This window comes from Epinephelus fuscoguttatus, linkage group LG14 (assembly GCF_011397635.1).
Source record: "Epinephelus fuscoguttatus linkage group LG14, E.fuscoguttatus.final_Chr_v1".
NCBI classification, from domain to species: domain Eukaryota; kingdom Metazoa; phylum Chordata; class Actinopteri; order Perciformes; family Serranidae; genus Epinephelus; species Epinephelus fuscoguttatus.
In genome coordinates this window covers 19,028,529-19,049,938 of record NC_064765.1, presented here as the reverse complement: position 1 = coordinate 19,049,938, position 21,410 = coordinate 19,028,529, and the positions used below count along the sequence as shown (strand labels likewise).

The 21,410-nt window shown below is 41.2% G+C and overlaps 1 protein-coding gene across 1 annotated transcript; it reads left to right on the top strand.

Moving 5' to 3' along the window:
- Positions 1-1,165: 1,165 nt before the first annotated feature.
- Positions 1,166-19,427, top strand: rlf (RLF zinc finger). The gene is made up of 9 exons (XM_049596936.1): positions 1,166-1,198; positions 1,324-1,548; positions 3,452-3,606; positions 5,412-5,493; positions 8,384-8,519; positions 8,657-8,859; positions 13,122-13,258; positions 13,462-13,603; positions 14,329-19,427. Exons 1-9 carry the CDS (start codon positions 1,166-1,168, stop codon positions 18,937-18,939), a joined length of 5,724 nt encoding a protein of 1,907 aa, XP_049452893.1. The 3' UTR covers positions 18,940-19,427.
- The last annotated feature ends 1,983 nt before the right edge of the window (positions 19,428-21,410 follow it).

Here is a 21,410-nt window from a genome sequence, read left to right as displayed (position 1 = left end):
AAGTACCAAACAGAAAAGGACAACAAAAGCAAGATTGAAGGGAAAAAAAGTGATTTGTGGCAAAAAGTTTACTTAAAGATTTTAAATATTGAAGACATTTATCGTTTAGATTTCTTTTTTGGTCCATTTCCTTCATAAATACAAAGTATTGAGGTTTTTTTGTACATTTATATTTGTGAATGTGAAATTTGCCAAGAGGTAATATTAGATTAATAAGGAAAAATGCATAAAAATTATAAAATGATAAACAAATACAATATCTCTAGAAAAATCTGAGAGAATGTTGTCAGCTAGAAATTTAGAAATATTTTTTTCACAGCATATATACAAAAAATACAAAACCAAAATAAACAGGAGCGAGTTTCAGGATGTAATTCACATTGTACAATTCACATTTACATCTTTCATTTTTTTAAAGAAATGTTTCACTGGATATAACTTCTAGATCAATTTAAATTAAACTTCTTCTACCTCATTTATTAGCAGGAACTTTTGTGGTAAAGGTCCAAACTCTCTTCCAGTCAACATCCCTAACAATATTACTCCATCAAAATACTGATGCAGAAATAGAAACCATGTTGTCCTGAGACAAAGCCCTTATTCTGGAGTTCATACCTGTACTATATTATTTATTTATTTAACTTTAAATTAACCAGAAAAACCTCTTGAGATTGGAAATGTCTTTTTCAAGATTGTCCTGGCCAAGACAGGCAGCAATATAAGTCACAGACTAAAAATATATGGCTCTAAAACACGCAACATAAAACACATATAAGATTACTACAAAGAAAAGCCAAAAAGTATTTTAATTTATTGTAGAAGTGAACGATAAAAGCGCAAAGAGGGCAACTACTATATTTCTGCTCCCTGCAGGTAAGTGGAGTTGTCAGGTAAGCTACTTGACATGTTACCTTCCTGTACTCTTCGTAACTTTCCAATGTCATTAATGTATTGAGCAGAAATAATAATAGATTATATGGATATAACAAAATGAAACCTGTATTAGAAGTTTATTCATAGTTGTCGTTTTATACGCTGTATATATACGCGCCATTATGAAACAGCAGGAAAGGAAGAAGGGTGGAAATATAAATAAATTAGCCTTCTCAAGGCTAGTTGATTACATTGTTGTGCACACACATGTACGGAACAGGTGTTGCGTTAAATGAAAAAGATATGTTTGCTAACACAGCAGTTGGTAACAACAATCTACAAGTTATAATACTAATAAACCCTAACATCACTTCTCTACAAGACGCCACCCTTTTTTATTTTCGGGTCATGCAGGTGAAGTTTATGTGACATATTAAAATATTCCGACAGCACTTGAAGGCGGCGTCAGACTGCACTGCATACGCGCCGTGGCGGAGAGCGAAGATGGCGGAGAATAATGTCGAACCAGAGCACGAATGGAGCCTGGACACGGCCGAGGAGACTCTAGTTGCAATGGAAACCTTGCTGGCCACGCTGAGAGCCTTCGAAGATGTACTCAGGCAACAGGAAATATCCACGGCATCTTCCACGGAGTACTGCGACAACTTCTGTCAGGTAATGTGTACATGCAACATCGAAGCTACTGTTAGCTTAACGTTAGCTTAAACCAGGGTTGTTTTTCTCGCAGCCTGCAAGCTAGCTTATCTGCGACGGCAGCTGGCCCGCTAGTCAAGTTTAGGGTTGGTCCCTAACCTGGGAGCTAGTGCACACTGTGTGTTTTTATTCCTGCTCACACATGCATATCATTTCATGCTAAAACTATTTAACTTAATATCATTACGCTAATGATAATGTGACGTTACATCGGTATAAGAGTGACATGTTTCCGTTACAGTAAGCTAAGTGGTATAGCTCGTTTAGCTGTATTGTAATTCAGAACACACTGGCAATACAGGAAACCTAACAGATGTTTGTATGCACATGACAATGTCATTTTGCACATCATGCATGATCGCATGTGTGCGGGGCGGGGCGGTGTCGCGGTATGTTTATCCAAATGGTAGTTGTGGCGCACAGCTACTGCGATATGGTATTTTGGTCATTTTCAGAAGTTGCAATCACATTTTTTATTCTCTAGCTGTGGTTATAGTGTCACCTCACATCGCAGCAAAGCACTTCTGTTGCCGGACTGGCAATGTTGTGCATCTGCCATGTTGTAATCGTCCTCTTATCAACAATGGACATGCACTCTTATTTGAATAACCCACATCCTCACCATCACTTAATTTTAAGCACAAGTTTGAACAAATGTTAGTATTTGCATGGGATGGGGGCTGATTTAAGAAAATAAAAGCTATCACTTTCACTTTCTATGCTCAAGGCAAGCACGTATTCACCAGTAAAACTTGGCTGACAGCCAAAGCTGATTATAGAGAGTAATTCATTAGCCAGCTCACTCTTGATAGTTTGCCTGAAGTGATGGTGGCATGCCCAGATGTACTGAAAGAGATATTGATCTGTATGGAGATCCTGCTTTGTGATTTCCTGGGCAGTGTCTTGTTGCTGAACTAAGACAAAAGAGAAATATTAATTTAAAAAGTATAACTCTAGAAGATACAAGAGTGACCCAGTCTTTCTTTTAATTTCCACTCTGTGTTCATTTAATGTTTTTCTGGTTGATAATAAACAGAAAGTTTGTGTTGTATTCATCGTCTGTTGAAATCGGAAGTAGTCTGGATGTAATTAGTACACTGATACGGGTCCCCGGGGTTGGGACCTTATTCTTGGCTCCCTTTGAGAAGGCACCATAAATTTAGACTGAAGGGAATTAATTTAGTGCCTCTGTAGACCCAAGCAGCAACCAGCGAGGATCCCGCTGTCAAGCAAATGGGACTCCTGGGATGTTGATAGTGATGATGATTCAATGTGTGTAGCAGCGGGCTACATACAGGTGACACACTGGTTTTGATGCCGAATGTTGACTCCTCTTTGCCTGGGGACAGTTGACAGTTAGGATGATATGTACTACAAACAAAATTGCGCTCCCTGTTAAAGGTAAAGACTCAATAAGAGAGCAGAACTGTTTTCTGTACTTTATGTGTAACATTTTTTCATTTCATAGCAGTATAATTCAGAGAAATACATTTTTATGTATGAATTTTTTGAATCAGTAAAGGAAAGTAAGTTTGCATCAGGGTAGCCTTGAAATATTAAAGTAAATGTCTAAAAAAAAAGGTGACAAGATGCAAGGGCACATGTGTCCCTCCTTGAGTCGGTTTTCTTTAGTGCATGTCGGCTCAGGGATGTCATAAGCTATACAGTCAACTCCCCTCAGGCCCAATCAGGAGCATCTCACACCAGACGGTGTCAGCTGGGATCAATCAGGTAAAGACTGGTATCTCCCCCAGGTGGAAAACCCCTTGTTCATCTCGACAAATGTTTCGCTCTTCTTAGCACTGTTTTTGAATACTTTTCCCATAACTGTTATTCTTCATGCGACATTTTTGTGTGTTTCTAGGCACTGATGCACTATGCTGGGAGCAGGAACTCCATGGAGCATGGTCTTCCTCTTCTGGAGGTCTACTGTCTGTCCATAAACTGTTTTGCTGCAGCCCGATCCCACCTCACTGCAGAGTCCGACAGAGTGGCCCTTGTTTTAAAAAGACTAGCTTTGTGAGTACTGACAAAAATGGCCCATACATGTTACGTGCACACTTGGTTTGTGTTGCCGAGCACTTTAATTGTTCACTCTAATATAGATTAAAGGTGAAAAGCCTATCCACCAAATTTCACCAAGTTTCTGAATAAACAATAAAGTCAAATGTGTTATTTTCTGTCCTTGCTTTTTTCATTTCTAAGCACTAGTTATATATAAGATGGGTGTGTTACAAGTTATAAAAAGAAGCTGCTTGTGTCTCCTCTCAAAGCCGTAACGTTAACATTTTGATAGCGGTAGTAAGTCTAATCCAGCTAACTCACGATACAATGAACTGACATAAAGGACATGAGCACGCACTGACCGACAGTGATGGGTTTTTACTTTGGGTTAGATGTAAGCCTCTCTTCAACATGGACACTATTGTCCCATATTTCTGTGTCTAAGCGACTAATGAGAGCGACCAGTTTTTGAAATAGGTCCAGCCACAAATCAGCCTACAATGTAACCACTCAGGACATGTTGGCATTGTAAATGTACGCCCACTAAAGGTGCTTGTTTTCCCCCCTGACAGGCTCAGATTGTTATTCTGAGTGTCTGACAGAGACAGACCTTTTTGTTAAAGAGTAAGATCCTTTTTGTTTAACCAGAAACAGCCCAAAATCGCTGTCGCTAACCCACCAGACTCCTTTTAAAAAAAACAAAACAGAAATTTTAGTGTCTGTAGAGCCAGCATATTTACACATCTATTATTTCGACCAAATCAGAATTAGTGATTGTTGACACAGTGGAAAGACAAACCAAGATGTTTTTTGCAAGTTTTATTCTGTGTGTGTCACCTTTCAGTGAAGTGTATCTTACAATGATAAAATTACTCCTAATTTAAACAGACCCCTGTGAGTTTGGCGAAAGACATTTTGGGGCTGTTCCTTGTTCAACAAAAAGGATGTTTCTTTAACAAAAGGTCTATCTCTGTAGGAATCCTTTCCACAATGTTGTCAGACACTTAAAAAAACAGTGTGAGCCTGTCAGTGGCAAAAACAAGCACTTGAATGGATGCAAAGTAACGGTGCGAACCTTTCCTCAAATGGTGACATTGCAGCTTGTTTTGCCGCTGCTGGCAGGAGCCGTCACACCCAATTTAAAAAGTTTTGTTCCCATTAGTCACTTAGACATAAAAACAAGACAAAATAGGGGCCAAGTTGAAAAATACTGAAGTTACCCTTTACAGATGCATTAAAGGGTTCATGCTTGAGAAGACAGCCTGTCTGAAAGAATTTACCGAACAGTCACTGACATGACTTAAATTAGGTCGACTAGCTAGAGATTCATTATGTCTTTTGGTTAATTGCCAAGCCCACACACTGCGGCTCCGATCACACTCCTTCCATCTGCAAATGTCCTTATGTGAAGAGTGGAGGTTGTTTGAGTGTTTTCAGCTCAACACAAAGGCTTCCATGAAGGATCTTTTAATAGTTTGCTTGTAATTGTTAAATTTAACTGTTGGGCAGATGTAAAAAGCGATTGCGATACAACCTCAAAAACGTGTCACTGCCGTTCATTTCATTTTCAAACAAGCTTTTTGACAGGTTTAATGTATGAATATGTAAAGCTGACTCTTTTAAAACATTAACACAGAGCTGGAGAGTACTTTCTCTAATTTAGGTCGTTTCACAGACTGTCGTTGAAATTAATATGTCCAGACTTCACACTTGCAGAGCCTCTGTTTTCTGGGTTTTTCTCTTTTTGGTTAAGAATAGAACTGTCCAGAAATATCATAATGAACAGAAATCAGTCTAATCTTGTTTTTCGTCTCTTGTAGGAGCTGTTTTGAACTGTTGCTGTCAGTGCCTGAGAATGAAATCCCCTTTGACGCCTGGGTTCAGTTCCACCACTCTGTTCAGGTAGAGGACCTTATTTCAAAACATTTGTTGCTGAGAGGTTGCAGAGGAAAATGAAATGGTGAAAAGAAAAGGCCATTCTGTTTGTTCGTGCCTCAGCAGGCGTTATCCAAAGCCCTCTGATAGGAGGCTAGAAGAGAAAGAAGGCTCCAAGCTGGTGTAGATGTTTTGTTTCTGTCTGCATTGTTGAGTCTAAACCACCAGTGTTTATGACCTTTAACTTATCATTGGGAGATAGTTACACATGAATAAATGCTTGCTGAATGAAATTGTTGTGAGAACCAGTTACCACACTGACATACAGTCCAACTAATATAGGTTTAAAAATGTACTATTAGTTTCTTTGCTATTAGATTGTCTCTGGCTTAACAGTTTTAATCAAATAAAGGAATTACATTTTTGATATAGGCATGGGCGGTATTTATTTTTTCGTACCTGACATTTCACCTTGGTGTCTGGCATATGATGGTATTTTTGTTTTAAAACAAACAAAGAAAAAAAACAAGTAAAAGGGGAGCCACTGATGATAGATGTCACTGTACTGAGAGAAGTTTTAATGGCTCATTGAATAAAGAATGGATATGAAATAAGTATCCCTCTTGCTGGAAGATTCGATCACACTTTTTGCCGTGGTGGATACTGGCACATCTGTAGCCAGATGATGTGTGAGGACCCTGGCACGCCAAGCAGAAGATCAGCTGTTGGTCGATGTTGGGCCGTCGATGAGCGCCTGTTGCCCTTGTTTCTGTGGTGTCTCCTGCATTGTTGACCCTTGCCAGTGCCTGTCGGCTTTTCTTCTGCTGATTCAGCATGTTGAATCGGTATCGGTATCTGTGGAGCCTGTTGGTGAATCACATCACTATGATTGGCAGTTCAGCTCAGCGCATGAGAAGAGAAATTAAAGTGAGGAAAGTAAACAAATAGCTAAAGTTGAGAGGGAGTGAGCCCAAAACAAACTTGTTATGTAAGGTAAGATTATTTTTCTTTAGCCACTGAGCTCTTCAGCAAACATGGTTTATGATGGTTTGTTTCATTGTTCACTGGTGCACTGTAAATATACTCTGTTCTTTTGACATTGGATTATGTACTTAATGTGCTAACTAGCACCAAGACGGTTTTCTGGTTTCCCGTTTTGAATGATGATTACAGACCGCAGCCGTCTGCTGGTGCAGCGATTTCCTTTCATGCAAGTGCAGAATGTACGGGATGGTTGGCAGTTGGTTGGAGTCACTGCAGCATGTTCATGTGCAACTTTTTGGCCGAGACACAGGTGATGCAAGGCGATTTAGCAGGGGGCTTTTGCCTCTACTAGTTCTTTGGAGATGGTTTAGTTTGTCTGGGCCTTGGAAATCATGTTGCAAATAAATTGATTTACAGTCAGAAGCACTTACCTCAAAATAAACATATATGTGGTAATACTCCCAAAAAAGGGCAGCAGCATTTCTCTTTTTACTAGTCTTGGAACACTATCCCCACCACTTGCAGTCGCCATCTTTCCCAACTCAGCTGCTCGTTCCACCAGTAGAGACTGACCTTTGGTTGAGTGTGCTCTACATCACCTCAGTACAGCATCTCAGTATCAGTTTAATAGAAAGAGGAGTGTAGGTATTTTTGACAGTATTGATCATAATACTTTGGGATTCCTAGTACTCTGGTATACTGTAGTACCCATATACTGCCCAAGCCTAGTTTGATTTCATTTCAAATATGATAATGTTAAATTTTTGTCAGCAGAGTGGACAACAAAGGAAAAGTCAATTATAAAAACTGGTCGGTTTGAGCTGAGCTGTGAAGTTTGATTTCCAGACCTGGACAGTGGTTTTTTAAAGACTAAAGAAAAGGTTTTGCTTTGTGTAGAGAAAATACATTCAGCCTACAAATTAAAGGTCCCCTGCACTCAAAAAATACATTCTTGGTTATTTCCTCCAAAATGAATGATCATTACTGTACTGACTTGTATCTGTGCAAAGTTTGTCCCGAGACAGGTGTGTTCACATTCCTCTACTGAAGGGGGCGGGATCTATGCACTTCTCTGAAATCTGAGATTCAGATGTACGCTGGGCAAGCTAGATTAGGAACATCACTAATATGAAAGACAATCTCTGTCTAACTATGGGAAACACATATCGACGGGAACAGACTTTGACCCAACAGCGGCAAATAAACCTGAATCATCTGGCGCAAAGGGGACTTGTCAGAGAGCGAGAGATTGCATCAGCAAAGTGAAAGTTTTGACAGCAAATAGGGTGGACTGTGCATCTCGTGGATGTAAACCGGACCCTGGACCTTCTTTTCATTATCTGCCAAAAGCCCCATCGTAGCAGATATTATATGTTGCCACTGCCAGTTAGCCTACAACCTAACAAGCTAACAGTCAGTGTGAATGAAAGATGCTAACTACGCTTAATTATTCTGATTCGTCTGCTAGTCATCGATTTTGGGGCACAACAGACTCCTCATCTGAGTCTGGGTGTAATTGAGGCTCAAACCTGTAGGATCAAATCTCTCTGATGTTTCCTCTTACGCTAATGCCAGCCATCTTGATGCACACTGCGCTTTCACCAGTCAACAAAGCGCAAGAAGCAGATCTAGATCTTCTTTTAGCTCCTTTTATGCGGAAAAACCACGTTAAACAAAACAAGTATTAGTTGAGGTACATACTTTAAAACATTCCTGGAGAGGTACGTTAGGATATTCTGTGTATTAATGGGGACTAATGGTCTTTTAAGTACAGTGGCCCATTTATAAAACTCATTATCACGACATTATTGTGTGACAGTAGTGGAGGAGCACCATTGTCAGAAGAAAATATTGTCTAATTTTTAAGATGCAGCTGAGCAAAGTTATTGTAAAATGTATTTATATATAACTTTTTTGTGTGTGTTTATTCCAGATTGCCCATGATACCTTGTTACAGTATGGGAGCACAGACCTTCAAGCTTTACTCCAGATCACAGGAGAGGGAGGAGCCTGGAGCAACCCTGTCCTTACATCTCTCCTCACCGGCCAGCCCACCAACACAGAAGAAGGTCAGAATCTAGTTAAATTATCTAGGTTGTTTCATTGGGACATGCCAGCACACGTTCTACCTTACCTAGCGCTTATTATAACTCGGTCCCTGTCATGGTAGTTTGTTAATGATATCCTTTCTGCCTCCTGTCCCTAGTTGATGCATACATCAGCTTGGAAGGCGAGGGCTTCATGGAGATGCGGGTGAAGCACCTGGAGAAGATGGGCGAAGTGGCCAAGGCGGTGGTGCTGGCCAAAGCTTGCACTGAATGCAGCTCCATCTCCAACCAAGCTACATTTCGTCAGACCTACGTCTCCCTGCTTTGTCACCTTCTGCCCAACGAAGAGGCCATCATGGAGGTATTACAGCACTTTGTGAACAGGGGGAGGAATACTTGCACTAGACTTCTGGTTGCTGGCATGACACTCTTTCACAACAGCGATGGTTCTCACAGGTACTTACAGAGGTAGCAACAACAACAGTGTGACAAAGAGTGTAAGTGACAGGTTGCCAAACGAGCCTGTAAAATACAAAGCACTAAATTCTGTGTCTCTCAGTCACTGAGATGATAAAGATAACATGAGATAAGATAGAACTGATTTCAGGGGAAATTGCTGTACAGCAGTTGCAGTACAAAGTTATAGGAGTGCAGATACAAAGCGTGAAATATACAAGGACTAAAATAACAAAGTAGAAAAAGCAATATATAGCAAATATAATTAGGTAACAGTAGGGTGCAAAGTATGACAAAAATGATAAAGTGATAAATAAAGTTTGGTAGCTTCTAAATATGTTGGTAGTGTGTCAGATCTGAGGTAGTTTGTGTAAGAATATCAGAGTGCGTGATTAATACAGAATGTTCATGATGATGTCCGTGATATTTCCTCAGTGTCACATTATGATTGTCATGGATTCTGCCACAGAAATGGATGACTATAAATACTTTTTAAAAGTGCCTTCCAACCAGGGGTACTTGTGCTTTTGGAGTTGCCAGGGGGTACTCAATAGTAGAGTTGCTATTTGATTTAAAAAAAAAAAAAAAAAAAAATCAACATAATGAGTTAGCTGTAAATCCTATGACACATTTGCCTGAGTCCTGACCTTTGAATCCGCCCACTCTACTGAGTTTACTGATTTGTCTGGCATCATGACATGAAACAGTAGTTCCTCAGTTAAAAAAGCAATTGATCCAATCAGCCCCATGGGTGGGACTAACACTGTTGTCAAGCATACCTAAGGCTGGATGATATAACAACTATGTATGATATATCGATATATTTTCAAGCAAGATATAAATTTAGACAACACTGTTTATATCAATATAGCATCAAGTTGTGTTACATAAGGCATACCAGTGTGCGTCTCTCTTCTCACACACTCTGCACAGCTCCGCTCACTCACTCACTCACAAGTTCTCCAGCAACACTCAGAGAGACACAGAGCGGCTCCTCTGTTTAATCTGTCTGTTAATTAGTCTACAGTACGGCATCAGTCTATATGTTGCATCTGCTATGCTAAATCAGTCTGTGAGATAAATGAGCACATGTGCAATCCAGAGCTGCACTGCCAGTTTGTGTGTGAGATGGATCATAGCTTGTCTGCGTTCTTCTTGGTAGTTGTAGTCTGTTATGTGACACTGAGACATTCCTGGATGCAGGCGAACAAGTGTCACCTTCCCTCCCTAGGCCTCTCTGTTGATGCTCTGTGCATAAATAAGATTACTAGCCTAAATATCATTGTAAACACTAGATACATTTGAAAGCCCATGGAAAATGACTTTTTACCCCCCCCCCCCTCCCCCCAAAGACTTTTAATTGTTCCAAACTACAATGGATTTAGGCCTACTTCCTACTTCTATACTGATGTCATAGTTTTGTGTCCTGTGCTGCAAACCTTTAAACCTCTGTAGCTCCAGTGCTATGTGCAAAAACATTACTGTACAGCCCTGCTATATATTTTATATAACTTTTAATTTCCATGTTCAAACAGGGGATAAAATCCCTGTCTTTGCATTTTATTTTTGATCACAGTCTGTTTTTATATAAGTGCTTGTGACTTCTCAAATGTGGCTTTGACTTGCAGCTGAAAACATGAAGCTCATTTTGTAGAAAATACCGAGATATATATCATATATAGCCAGTCAGCCTGAAAATACCAAGATATGAATTTTTGTCCATATCGCTGAGCCTGAAGTGTAATGAGTTGATGATTCTGTCTGATATCATGCAAACTACACATTGCTTGATAGATAAGTAATTTTCATGCAATCTTGATAGCAGAGAGGTCCAAATAGTCAGCTGAAAGTAATGGCGAAATGGTCGAAATGGATGGCTGAATTAATTGATTTAAACATTTCGGATAAAAAGCTTAAAGTACTGGATAAACATTTGAGATGTCGAGCTTCTGCTCAACACGCTCTTGCTATATGAAGAGACACATGGTTATGGCAGGAAGTGTTGAAGGGTCACAGCAGCGCTCAGAGTCCAGATAAAACAGCATTCGTTGTCAGCATTCAGTCACACACAAACTGACTCAAACACACACACCAGTGCAGCGATTCTTTGCCTCCTTTTAATATAAAATTTATATTATTGAAGCAATGAATAATAATGTGGACATATTTGCAAGTCAAGCCTTTTTATAATAAGTTAAAAAGAGGTGTCTATTTATAAAGTTTATCTGCAGCGTCTCCAAAAATAGAGTCCCAAATTCACATGCAAATTGAGCTTTCTGGCATTCAGTTTAAGGACTCGGAAAACCTTCAACAGTTTAAAAAGGCTTTAGAGGTCTTTAGAGTGAGGCACCAAGAAGTTGTGGTCTCTGTTATGTCTTTTCATCTCTGGCTTTTCTAATAAGGGCAGGGAAGTGTCAGTGACTCAGGCAGTGATCTGTGCTTTTTATCTTTGTTGAACTGCAGATACTTGTTTAGCGTGAGTGCATTCTGAAGTCCTCCTAATTTTCACTGGCATGTTCTCTCATTGTTTGGTCCTGCCTCTGTAGTGCCGTCTGACTCCACTCCCCTGCCTTTTATTGGTATGCCGTCAGTCAGCCTAAAACCTTCCATGTCCTGTTTAAAGTTACCACACTTTCACTCAACTGTAGGTAAACACAATTTCTAACCTCTTCAAATTCTCAATAGTTTACATGTAGTTATTGCGCTGGTGTTTTCATTGAGCTTCCATTATTTACTGGTAAAAATAGCTAAATCCATATCAGTGCTCACATCTTGTGTGTGCTGATTGTGCAGACCAATTCTCCCCTGCAGGAACCCCCTAGGATCTTTCTGTTTAGTAACCTTGCTCATTCTCCTCTGCCTCGCTCACACATCCTGTTTGTTTTTTTGTTAAGTCCAGGGGGTGGAAGAGGGATAGACAAAATTCAGGAAGTCAAGGTGATGCAGGTGCAGAAGAAGGGGGGTGGGATCTCATGCATGCTGCAGACTCAAGCTAGAGTACTTAGCGATGCATATAATGGACAACAGTTAAATAATCTTTTTTTGTTTGTTTTTTTAAGATTTTTTTGGGCATTTTTTTTGCCTTTAATGGACAGGACAGTTAAGTGTGAAGGGGGGAGCGAGAGAGAGGGGATGACGTGCAGTAAAGGGCCACAGGTTGGACTCGAACCCGGGCCACTGCGGCAACAGTCTTGTACATGGGGCGCCTGCTCTACCACTAAGCCACCGACACCCTGACAGTAATCTCTGTTAAATTTTCATTTGTATTTTGTCTATTTTTCTGTTTCAACACGTTATTTTTTGTGCTGATTCACTGTGCCGAGCTCGACTGGTAGAACCCACAAATCACCAATGATCTGATCTTCTCAAGCCCCTTCCAACACTTTGAACAGTATTTTAATTATTTGGGGAATTATTAGAATGCGCATTGAGTCCTTTTTCTCTTGGCATTCTGAAGGATCTTAAATAATGTTAATTGGGCCATTGTCATCTGCACTGTGTAATTACTGTGTCATTTCTATATGCAGAACTTTTGATTTATGTTTATTATATTCACACAAATGATTTTAGAGGTTTAAGATTCTTTCTCTAGCAATTTTGTGTTTCCTGTGAGGCTTGGCGTTAGACTGTGAGTAACTGGTGTGTCATTGGCCTGTGTTGATGCCATTTTTAAAATCCTTAATTGTCTTTTGGTGCAGTTTGAAATGGGGTGTGTTGACTATTGGGATGCACCAATCAAACTTTCTCTCTCTCCATACCGATCTGATACAAGTGCTCTCTCTTTTCCCAAGTTTAAAGTTTGTATACCTCACTGTGTGGAACTAATTGGACTTATGTTACTTGGTGGACTGCTGTGGCAGCAAAACTTTGCCTGAATGAATGTAACTGATAGCAGAAATACTGCACTGAAGAAACTGCATTTAATGAGGATCACATCATGATCTACACCCAGTTCACTTAATAAGGTTGTTGCCCAGCACAGGCACAAGTAACGATCCGGCATATCATATTGGTGCATCCCTAATTGACATATTAACTTAAGTATAATTGCTTACTGGGAACAGAGGAGAAACACTACTGGCATTACACTTTTGATACCCAAATTTCAAATGACGGAGTGCTGTCATGTTGTTTTCTTAGCAGTAACACGTTTTACTCCCTGAACAGATATCCAGACTCGACTGTAAGGATGTGCTGGAGATCACATGTAATCTGGAGACTGAGGGGGAAGAGAACACTGCCTTCATCTTGTGCACAACTTTCCTGACACAGCAGCTCCAGCAGCAGAGCACTTACTGCTCCTGGTGAGTAGTTCCTGTCTGGGGCCAAGAGGTTATATGGACTGCATGTATTGTACATAATGTATTTATGACCGCAGTCACATTGAAAGTGGAAGATCTCTGATCAAATATGTGATGTCATCAGAGAGTCAGTCAAGTGTGAGTGTGTTTTAGGGAAAGAGGAAGTTTGAATGTTGTGTAATTTTTTGGTCTTTTTTTATCCAAAGGGACTTGACACGTTTGTGGAGTAAACTTCAGAGGAGGATAGACCCCTCGTTGATGTCTCTTCTGGAGCGATGCCTTCAGCTCGGTGCCATTGCCAAAACCATCCACCATTTGCTTTACCTGGTCCAGGTCATTCAGACAGAGGTTAGCCCAACAGCCATACAGCCATTTTTGTACTGGATTTTAGTTGTAAGCTCTAGTTTATAAGGAGCTACAGAAACTAAACTAAAGAACTGAGAGCTTCCTGTTTGCATTTCCAGCACAGCTTCAAAGTCAGGCAAATTAGAACAAGTGCAAATTCACAACAGCTGTGACCACATTTGAGTGTGCATCCACATATTGCACCTTTGAGTCACCTTCACACACAGACACCAGACCTCGATGCCAAATTTCAACATCCTAGGGCAAAAACCGACAAAGGGAGTTAAAATTTTTGTGGACCGACCCAAAGAGCTGCTGGTTGAAACTAATTTGAAAAAAAAAAACAAAACAAAAAAACAATGCCATTATACGACATTTCGGCACAGAGAAACAACAACAAAGTGTGTGATGTTTGAATGTTATTTGGGGATAATGATAATGGAGAAATAACGAGGTGGAACGGGAGAGTAAAAGCAGATGGTCTTCAAAATAAGACAGTCTACTTTCTATACTAATTGGGAAATGTGAAACTGCACAAATTAGTTTTTAATGTCAAACATCACAAGAAATATTTCCCCCTTTTTTAATGTATTTACTAACCTTAAATTTTTAGTTGCAGTGACATTTTACCTACAGTTTCAGAACTTGATAAATCCAAAACAGTGTGTGATTGGAAAAAACGATGGGAAAGAAATAATGCTAATAATAATATATCCCTTTATTTTCAGACGGAGGAAGTTGGCGTACCTGCTTCAGTAGAACTGTGTGTGAAAGCCCTTCAACTTCCAAAGCAGGACGACTCAGAAATGAGGATCTCTGTCTGTAAGACAGTGTCCTGCCTTCTTCCAGGGGACCTTGAAGTGTTGCGTGCCTGCCTACTCACAGAGTTCCTCCTTGGCCCCAGCCAGGAGGTCTTTGCGTCCCTTGAGGAACTTTACTTGCGCCCAGACCAAAAGTATGACCAGGAAGATGAGGTCATTCCCAACTCACTACGCTGCGAGTTGCTGCTAGCTCTGAAAGCATACTGGCCTTTTGACCCTGAATTCTGGGACTGGAAAACTCTCAAGTATCACTGCGTCTCCCTTCTAGGGTTGATGCCGGAGTCAGAGGGGGAAGAGGAGGAGGCGGCAGACAAAGGAGAGAAGGGTAGACAACAGGAGCCACAGGGAATCACTGTGAAAGTAGAATCTGAGCATGAAAAGCGGGTAAATGGAAGTCTTGATGGTCATGAGCAGCAGGATAAAAAGCAGTCTTCTAACTTAACAGAAACCCAAGGAGAACCAGAGGCAAAGAAACACAAGTTCTGCTGTCAGATCTGTAAGAGGACGGTCACTGACACCCAAATCATTCACCACTCCAAAAGACATGGCGAGGACGATGACCACCCCTGCCCTGTGTGCTTGGAAAAGTTTAAGAGCAGAAAGGAGCTCGTTCCTCACCTGAAGGAACACGTGCAGAGTACAACAGGTCTCTGTAAAAACAATGTAAAGACAGAAGACGGGCAGAAACCGGTGGATGAGGACGATGACATTGAACCAGGGGAGATCACCATTGACCCATCTTTAATGCTGTATTACAAATCCACACACGATCCAGACGTGCTGCACCACATCGTGCAACAAGCCAAAACCGTGAAGGAGAAGAATGTGGATGATGACGAGCACGTAACATTCGAATACATTGACCAGCATTTCAGTTTGCAGAACCGGGATGAGTATCCATGTCCAGGAACTGGGTGCACTCGGATTTTTAAACATTCCAAGTACTTATATGTCCATTTAAAGTCGGAACATAAAGGTGATGACAATGTGAAACATTTTCATCAGATGAGAGACAAGCGGGAGAAGTGTGTTTTCTGTAGACGCCATTTTGTCTCCGCACACCATCACCGCAGACACCGGAGAGTTCACTATGGTGATCAGCCTTACGCGTGTGTGGTTATGGGTTGTGGCGCTAAGTTTAGCACTTCCAATGAACTTGTCACGCACAAGCAGACCCATGGCTATCACCTCAACTACCAGTGTGAGCTCAAAGGCTGCTACGTCACGTACTCCGACTTGGGACAAATCTATCACCACGAAGCGCAGCATTTCAGAGATGCAGCATTTACCTGCTCCAGCGGCGAATGTAAGAAATACTATTTATCCAAAAAAGAATTCATAAAGCATTTATCCACGCACAACATCACCTTCTCTGAAGAAGACTTTGAGGCTCAGAGGAAGGCAAAGCGGAGACTTTTTAAGACGGTCACTGAAGTGTCCCCCCGCCTTAGTAAGCCAGTAACTACACAAGTGACTGTAAATGGAGATGTCCTGAACTCTTGTGCCTCCTCATTGCAAGAGTCTGAAAGCAAGGAGCCCAAAGCAACAATGACCTTGGTGGCTGTGTGTTTTGATGGAAGTAAGTTCACCTGTGGCTTTGAGAAGTGTGGCATGACTTTCTCCAGAGCCAGAGATGTCCAGAGGCATCTGAAATGTGCCCACCCAGAACACCTTAAACTGGAGAACAAAGAACACAAACATGACAAAGAACGGGGCTCAAAGTCCAAAGGGATAAAGACTGAAACTGAGCTTGACACTGAGGAAAAGGGAACAAATGAGGTCTCAACTTCATTTCAACCCACAGAGTCCGGCAAAGAAAGAAAAGTAGCCACTCTTCCCAAAAACACTGAAACAAGCTCTTCAAGCTCTCATTTAAAAAATGATGCTCTGAGTGAAATACTTTCCAGGCTCAGTAAACTGGACCTGAATTCTTCTTCGCCTCACAGTGAGGCAGGCGAGCCCCCTCAGTCCAACACAGAGCCTAATGCATCAGAAATAGCTCTTCATCAGGCAATCGTCGCAAAGCCTCCTGTTTTGTTGCTCCAGAATAAGCCTGAGGAAAAGCTAAAACTCAAAACTGAATCAGCAGCTGATGAAGAAAGCGGTGCCGAATCATTAGCCGCTGCTAAGCCATACGTCTGTCAGGTGAAAGGTTGTGGCTTTAGGACTGCTCAGAGTTACAGCTTACTGCGACACTATAACACCAAACATGGTCGCACTATTGAACAGGCGAAAAGGTTGACTTCTCTGAAAACTACATCGTTTAAGCCTTACGTGTGCCAGCTTTGTTCAAAGAGTCACAGAGAAAAACATGTACTGAAGGCCCACTATATTCACGTCCATAACCTGAGTCAGAATCTGGTGGAGAAAATAAGCTGCGCATCGGTACGACTTGAGGGAAACAAAGACGGCTCAAAGCGTACACCTCAGCACCATGGTCTCAAAGTGTGGAAGGACATCCCCAAAGTGCAACGCCAACCAGAGAAAAAAAACTCAACAGCAGTAAGTGAAAATGGAAGAAAGTTTGACAATCATTCTCCATTTGAAGAGGAAGGAGAGGATGGAGCAAAGAGCAGAGAGGAAGAGAACAAGCAGAAGGGAGAAAGTGAGGTGAGGACCACTCAACAGGTCAGAACTACAAGACGTCTGGTAGCCAAAAGTAATCTCTGCTATATCTTGGATAAATTCAGTAAACCTTTTCATTGTGTAGCAAAAAACTGTGATGCCGCTTTCTCCACCCAGGGAGGCCTTGTGCGCCACCTGCAGTTGATACATCATTACAATCGCTCTCAGCTGCTGTTGGAAAAAGACTTTGATGCTCATCACAGTCCAGAAGTCAGAAAAGAGCCCGCTAAGAAAAGGCCTCTCCCAAACTCGGATGAACCCCAGCCCCAATACAAGTGTCACTTTGCCAACTGTCAGGCTTCCTACCACCTTAAAAGCAGCCTAGTGCGTCACACTCGTGATGTCCACTCACAACCACCAGAGCTAATAAGGTGCAAGTTTGAAGGCTGCACGCGGGTGTTCAGCCACGATGATGCCCTTAAAAAACATACACTTTACAGTCACTGTGAATACTACGATTCACTGGTGGTACGTCTGCAGAGCACTCACAAAAAGTCAATTACTGGATGCCAAAAGAAGCTTATTGTCGCACAACAGGATCCTCAGAAGGAAGAACCTGGTTCAGCCCCCACCACAGAGGCTGAGAGCTCGAGTCCAAACCCTGAAGTTACCGAGGACCAGTCAGAGGACACTGGGGAGGAGGCTGCTGTGGAAACAAAAGAGTCAGAACAAAAGAGGGATAAGAGAAATTCTTTCAGCCGTTACGTCTTCAGGTCTCACGAAGAAGCACTACAGATGTGCCAAGACCGCTGCCTGCGCGTGGCCTACCCATGCATGGTCCAGGACTGTGATTCTGTCGTCACGTACATGCAGAGCTTGCACCGTCACTACCTGAGGGTTCACCGCATGCGTCAGAAAGATTTTGTTAAGAATGAAGATAAGCTGGTTTATACTGCCGAGCAGCTGGAGGAACTGATTCAGAGGTCGGCCAGGCCAACAGTCACAGGAGCGTGTTCCCCCAATGGGGTTCGCAAAATGGAGTATCAAACAGAGCCTGAAAACACAGGGGGGCAGCCTGCACCCATGAGCTTACACTCCATCAAGGCAGAGGTGCAGGAGGACGATAATCATGATCCACTGGTATTCCCAGAGGAGGAAGAGGAGGAGCCACCACCTGTTGAGAGAAATGGCGTCCTCGTTGGCGCAGATGAGGTGCTGTATGGTGAGCCGAGCACCGGCGGGCACACTGAAGACTCGGCTGCAGCAACACAAAACAGTCAGAAACAGGAGGAGAGATTAAGCTTGGATCAAATCAGACCTCTTCTTCGCCCCCTCACTGTTGACCTCTCGCCACCATGCTCACTGCGCTTTACTTCCGAACAGGGCTTTCAGGATGTGTCAGGCACCAAGGACAGTGTTAAATTGTTGAATGGGTCAGCGCCGTTGCCCGCTCCTCCTGTCCGCCAGCCGCTAAAACGGAAAAACGAATTGTCTGAACCGCCTTCAAACTTGAAAGACACTCAGCCTCGCAGCCCTTCTCCTCGCCCTTTTGACTTCGCTACCTATAAGCCCATGGGCTTTGAATCCTCATTCCTGAGGTTCATACAAGAGACGACACCGAAAGACAAAAACGAGGTCCCGGTGAAACGGCGAGATTCTTTCAAACGCAGTTGTTCGGTTAAGGAGAACAACCAGCTGGGAATCTCGCACACCCGCAGCAGACGCACTCATTCCCCACTGCTGAAGCCCCATGCTATGACTGGAGACTTCACATCAGTCCAAAACTTGAAGTCCATCTTGGACAAAGCCCTGGCTGGGTGTGGGGACCTGGCTATTAAGCAGCTTCAGTACCTCAGACCTGTGGTGGTCCTGGGGAGACCGGTGTGCACCACCACGCTGCCTGACCTCTTCCCAACAGACACCAACAACAGCAAACTGCTTCTTGGAAGTTAGTTTAACTGAGCACCTTTTTAGCATAGCTTTGGCAAATTACTTTGTATTTTCACAAGCTATACCAGTATTTTTTTTTTTCTTTCTCCCAAAATTATAGTATTATGTTTTTTTTTTTCATCGTTTGTTTTTGAAGTTGCCAAAATGAAGAATTGTAGAAATGAAATTAGCGTTAAGATAAAAACAAGCTTAAGCAGTGCACATCAGACTCAAAGGGGTTGTTTTTTAGACATTTATTATAAAAGCATTCAGATAACACCTGTTATGTTAACTCATGATCACATGTCAAGTGTATATACTGTAGTTCTCCAAGATAAATGTACAGATTTTCAGATTGTTAGAAATGGTCAGTAGCGTATTGCAAGGCCTTCGCAGTTGTGTGAAAATGTGACTGAAAAAAAAAAAAAACAACAACAACATTTCCCCACTACAAAGTTCTTGAGGAATATGTTTGGTTATTTTTCACCTCAGTTTATAATAAATCAGTGTTGGGATGCAGTGGACAGATGTTGGCAGACATGTATGTAACACTTTCTAAAGAAATAAATGTGGAAACGAATATAAAGCCCTTTACTTTCTGAATTGTGTAAGTGAATTCTTTTTCTTTTTATACAAAGTCAGAGTGAAATCTCATCTCAGCAGCTGTTTGCTAAATTGAAAATACACCTATTTACTAATTTAAAATCATGAGTTGTATCCATGTAATTACACTACATAGAGTATAGTATTTAAGATTAATGGTGCATAATGGGGCACTATTCTCAAAAATGCAGTTTTCCAGGGTGTCTGAAGGTCCTTAAAAGTTCTTAAAATATAAATTATAAATTAAATCATGTAAACATCAGGCCTTAAAAGTCATAGTCTTGAATTGCAATTGAATTGGTCTTAATTGCTGCATTTTATCTAATTTTATTGATCCATCTTTGAATTTATTATTATTTTGTCAAAGTGAGTTCACATTTCTTATATTTTTTTTTAGAACTACCACTGTACTTAATACTGTCTTCTTACTCTGTAGTGGATTAATTAAACTCACTCCAGTAATTGTATTCCTGTTTAAAACCTACCTTTGCACGGGACCACATATATACTACTTACCTTTATACTTACCTGCAATGCTTGAATTAAAAAGAAGATGATTTGTCCAGTATTATGTCTTAAATTTGGTTTAAAATAACTAGATTTAAAATGTGTTAAGAGGCATTGAATTCAAGTGTGTGAAACCTGTAGACTCCCTGGTTTCCTCATGACTTTAAAAACATCTCTTCAAGTGACAATCCTTTCTGTTATTCAAGTATTCCTTGGTTATATTTTATTGTCTCCGATTGCAGTCTTTTATCCCAAAAGCAGGCATTTTACTCTTGTGGGAATTCGCTTTTTTTTTTTAAGCCAAGGCTGCATTATTAACTGAACAAAACTGGCAAAGTTTCAATCTCAACTTTCTTTAGGAATATCTGCAACTAAAAGAACATAAAACTGGAATGGTAGCAGCCTTCACGATCTAGCTTTTAATACCTTAATTATTTGACATGACTGTGGTGCACATTCTCCAACAACTGTGATGAGTTAAAATGACATAAAACCTGGAGCCATGCAATATTACAGCATAAGAATACTGCAGACACTGTGCTAAGAGTGGGAAGAACCAGCTGCTTTTTTCCCCCTGGGGCCTCCAGACATCTTCAGCTGGTCATGATTGTGGTCAGATTGATTTCACATCATCTGCAGTACAGCTGCAAAATATGCAGACAAAAATCATGTTGGGATTGTTTTGACAGATACTGTGATTTTCATTTAAAAAAAGAAGAAATCTAAAAATGATTATGTGATTTTTGCTGGGCTCTGTATCTGAGGAACACATTCCCTGACATCTGGAATATGACTTGTAGGTCAGGGCATCCCTGTGGAGCCTCAGTACTTAATTTATAATGGCATTTTGTGCATCTCCTGCAATTTGGATACTGCACTTAGCCCCATTGCGATTTTGATAATAGTGTAAATCACTGTGCAGCTCTAATCTGCATTGTTTAACACCAGGTGAAAGATGTTAATGTCTGTGTCTATCACATATGTTTAAAGTGGCTCTCCTTTTAGAGATGTACACTAGGTAACCTTTTGCACATCACTTCACTGTACATTTTTTCACAGGTATTGTACATACACTGGGTGTGGCACAGCTTCTCCAGAGGTGTGAGGACCCTAGCGCCCCTCACAGGGTGAATTTTTCCCTGAGTAGCAGCATCTGTCTTTTGCAAATACTATTTTCTGGGAATGATAAACTTTAAAGAAGCATTGGAGAAATACAGGGACTGCCACTTTAAAGTACACTGACATGGCATGATCTTAAACACTGCTCTTACTCACTCAACCAGACTCCATTTAATTTTCGACCATTTAGCGACTGATAACGTTTGGATTAAGACAAACGGAGAGTAAAAGCCATGCCATGCTTCAAACTAAATCATATTTGTGGT

Coding starts and splice junctions, on each gene's coding strand:
- rlf (XM_049596936.1), top strand. CDS start 1,166: ATGAAAAAGATATGTTTGCTAACACAGCAGTTG. Junction 3,607..5,411: donor GTTTTAAAAAGACTAGCTTT/GTGAGTACTGAC, acceptor CGTCTCTTGTAG/GAGCTGTTTTGAACTGTTGC. Junction 8,860..13,121: donor ACGAAGAGGCCATCATGGAG/GTATTACAGCAC, acceptor CTCCCTGAACAG/ATATCCAGACTCGACTGTAA.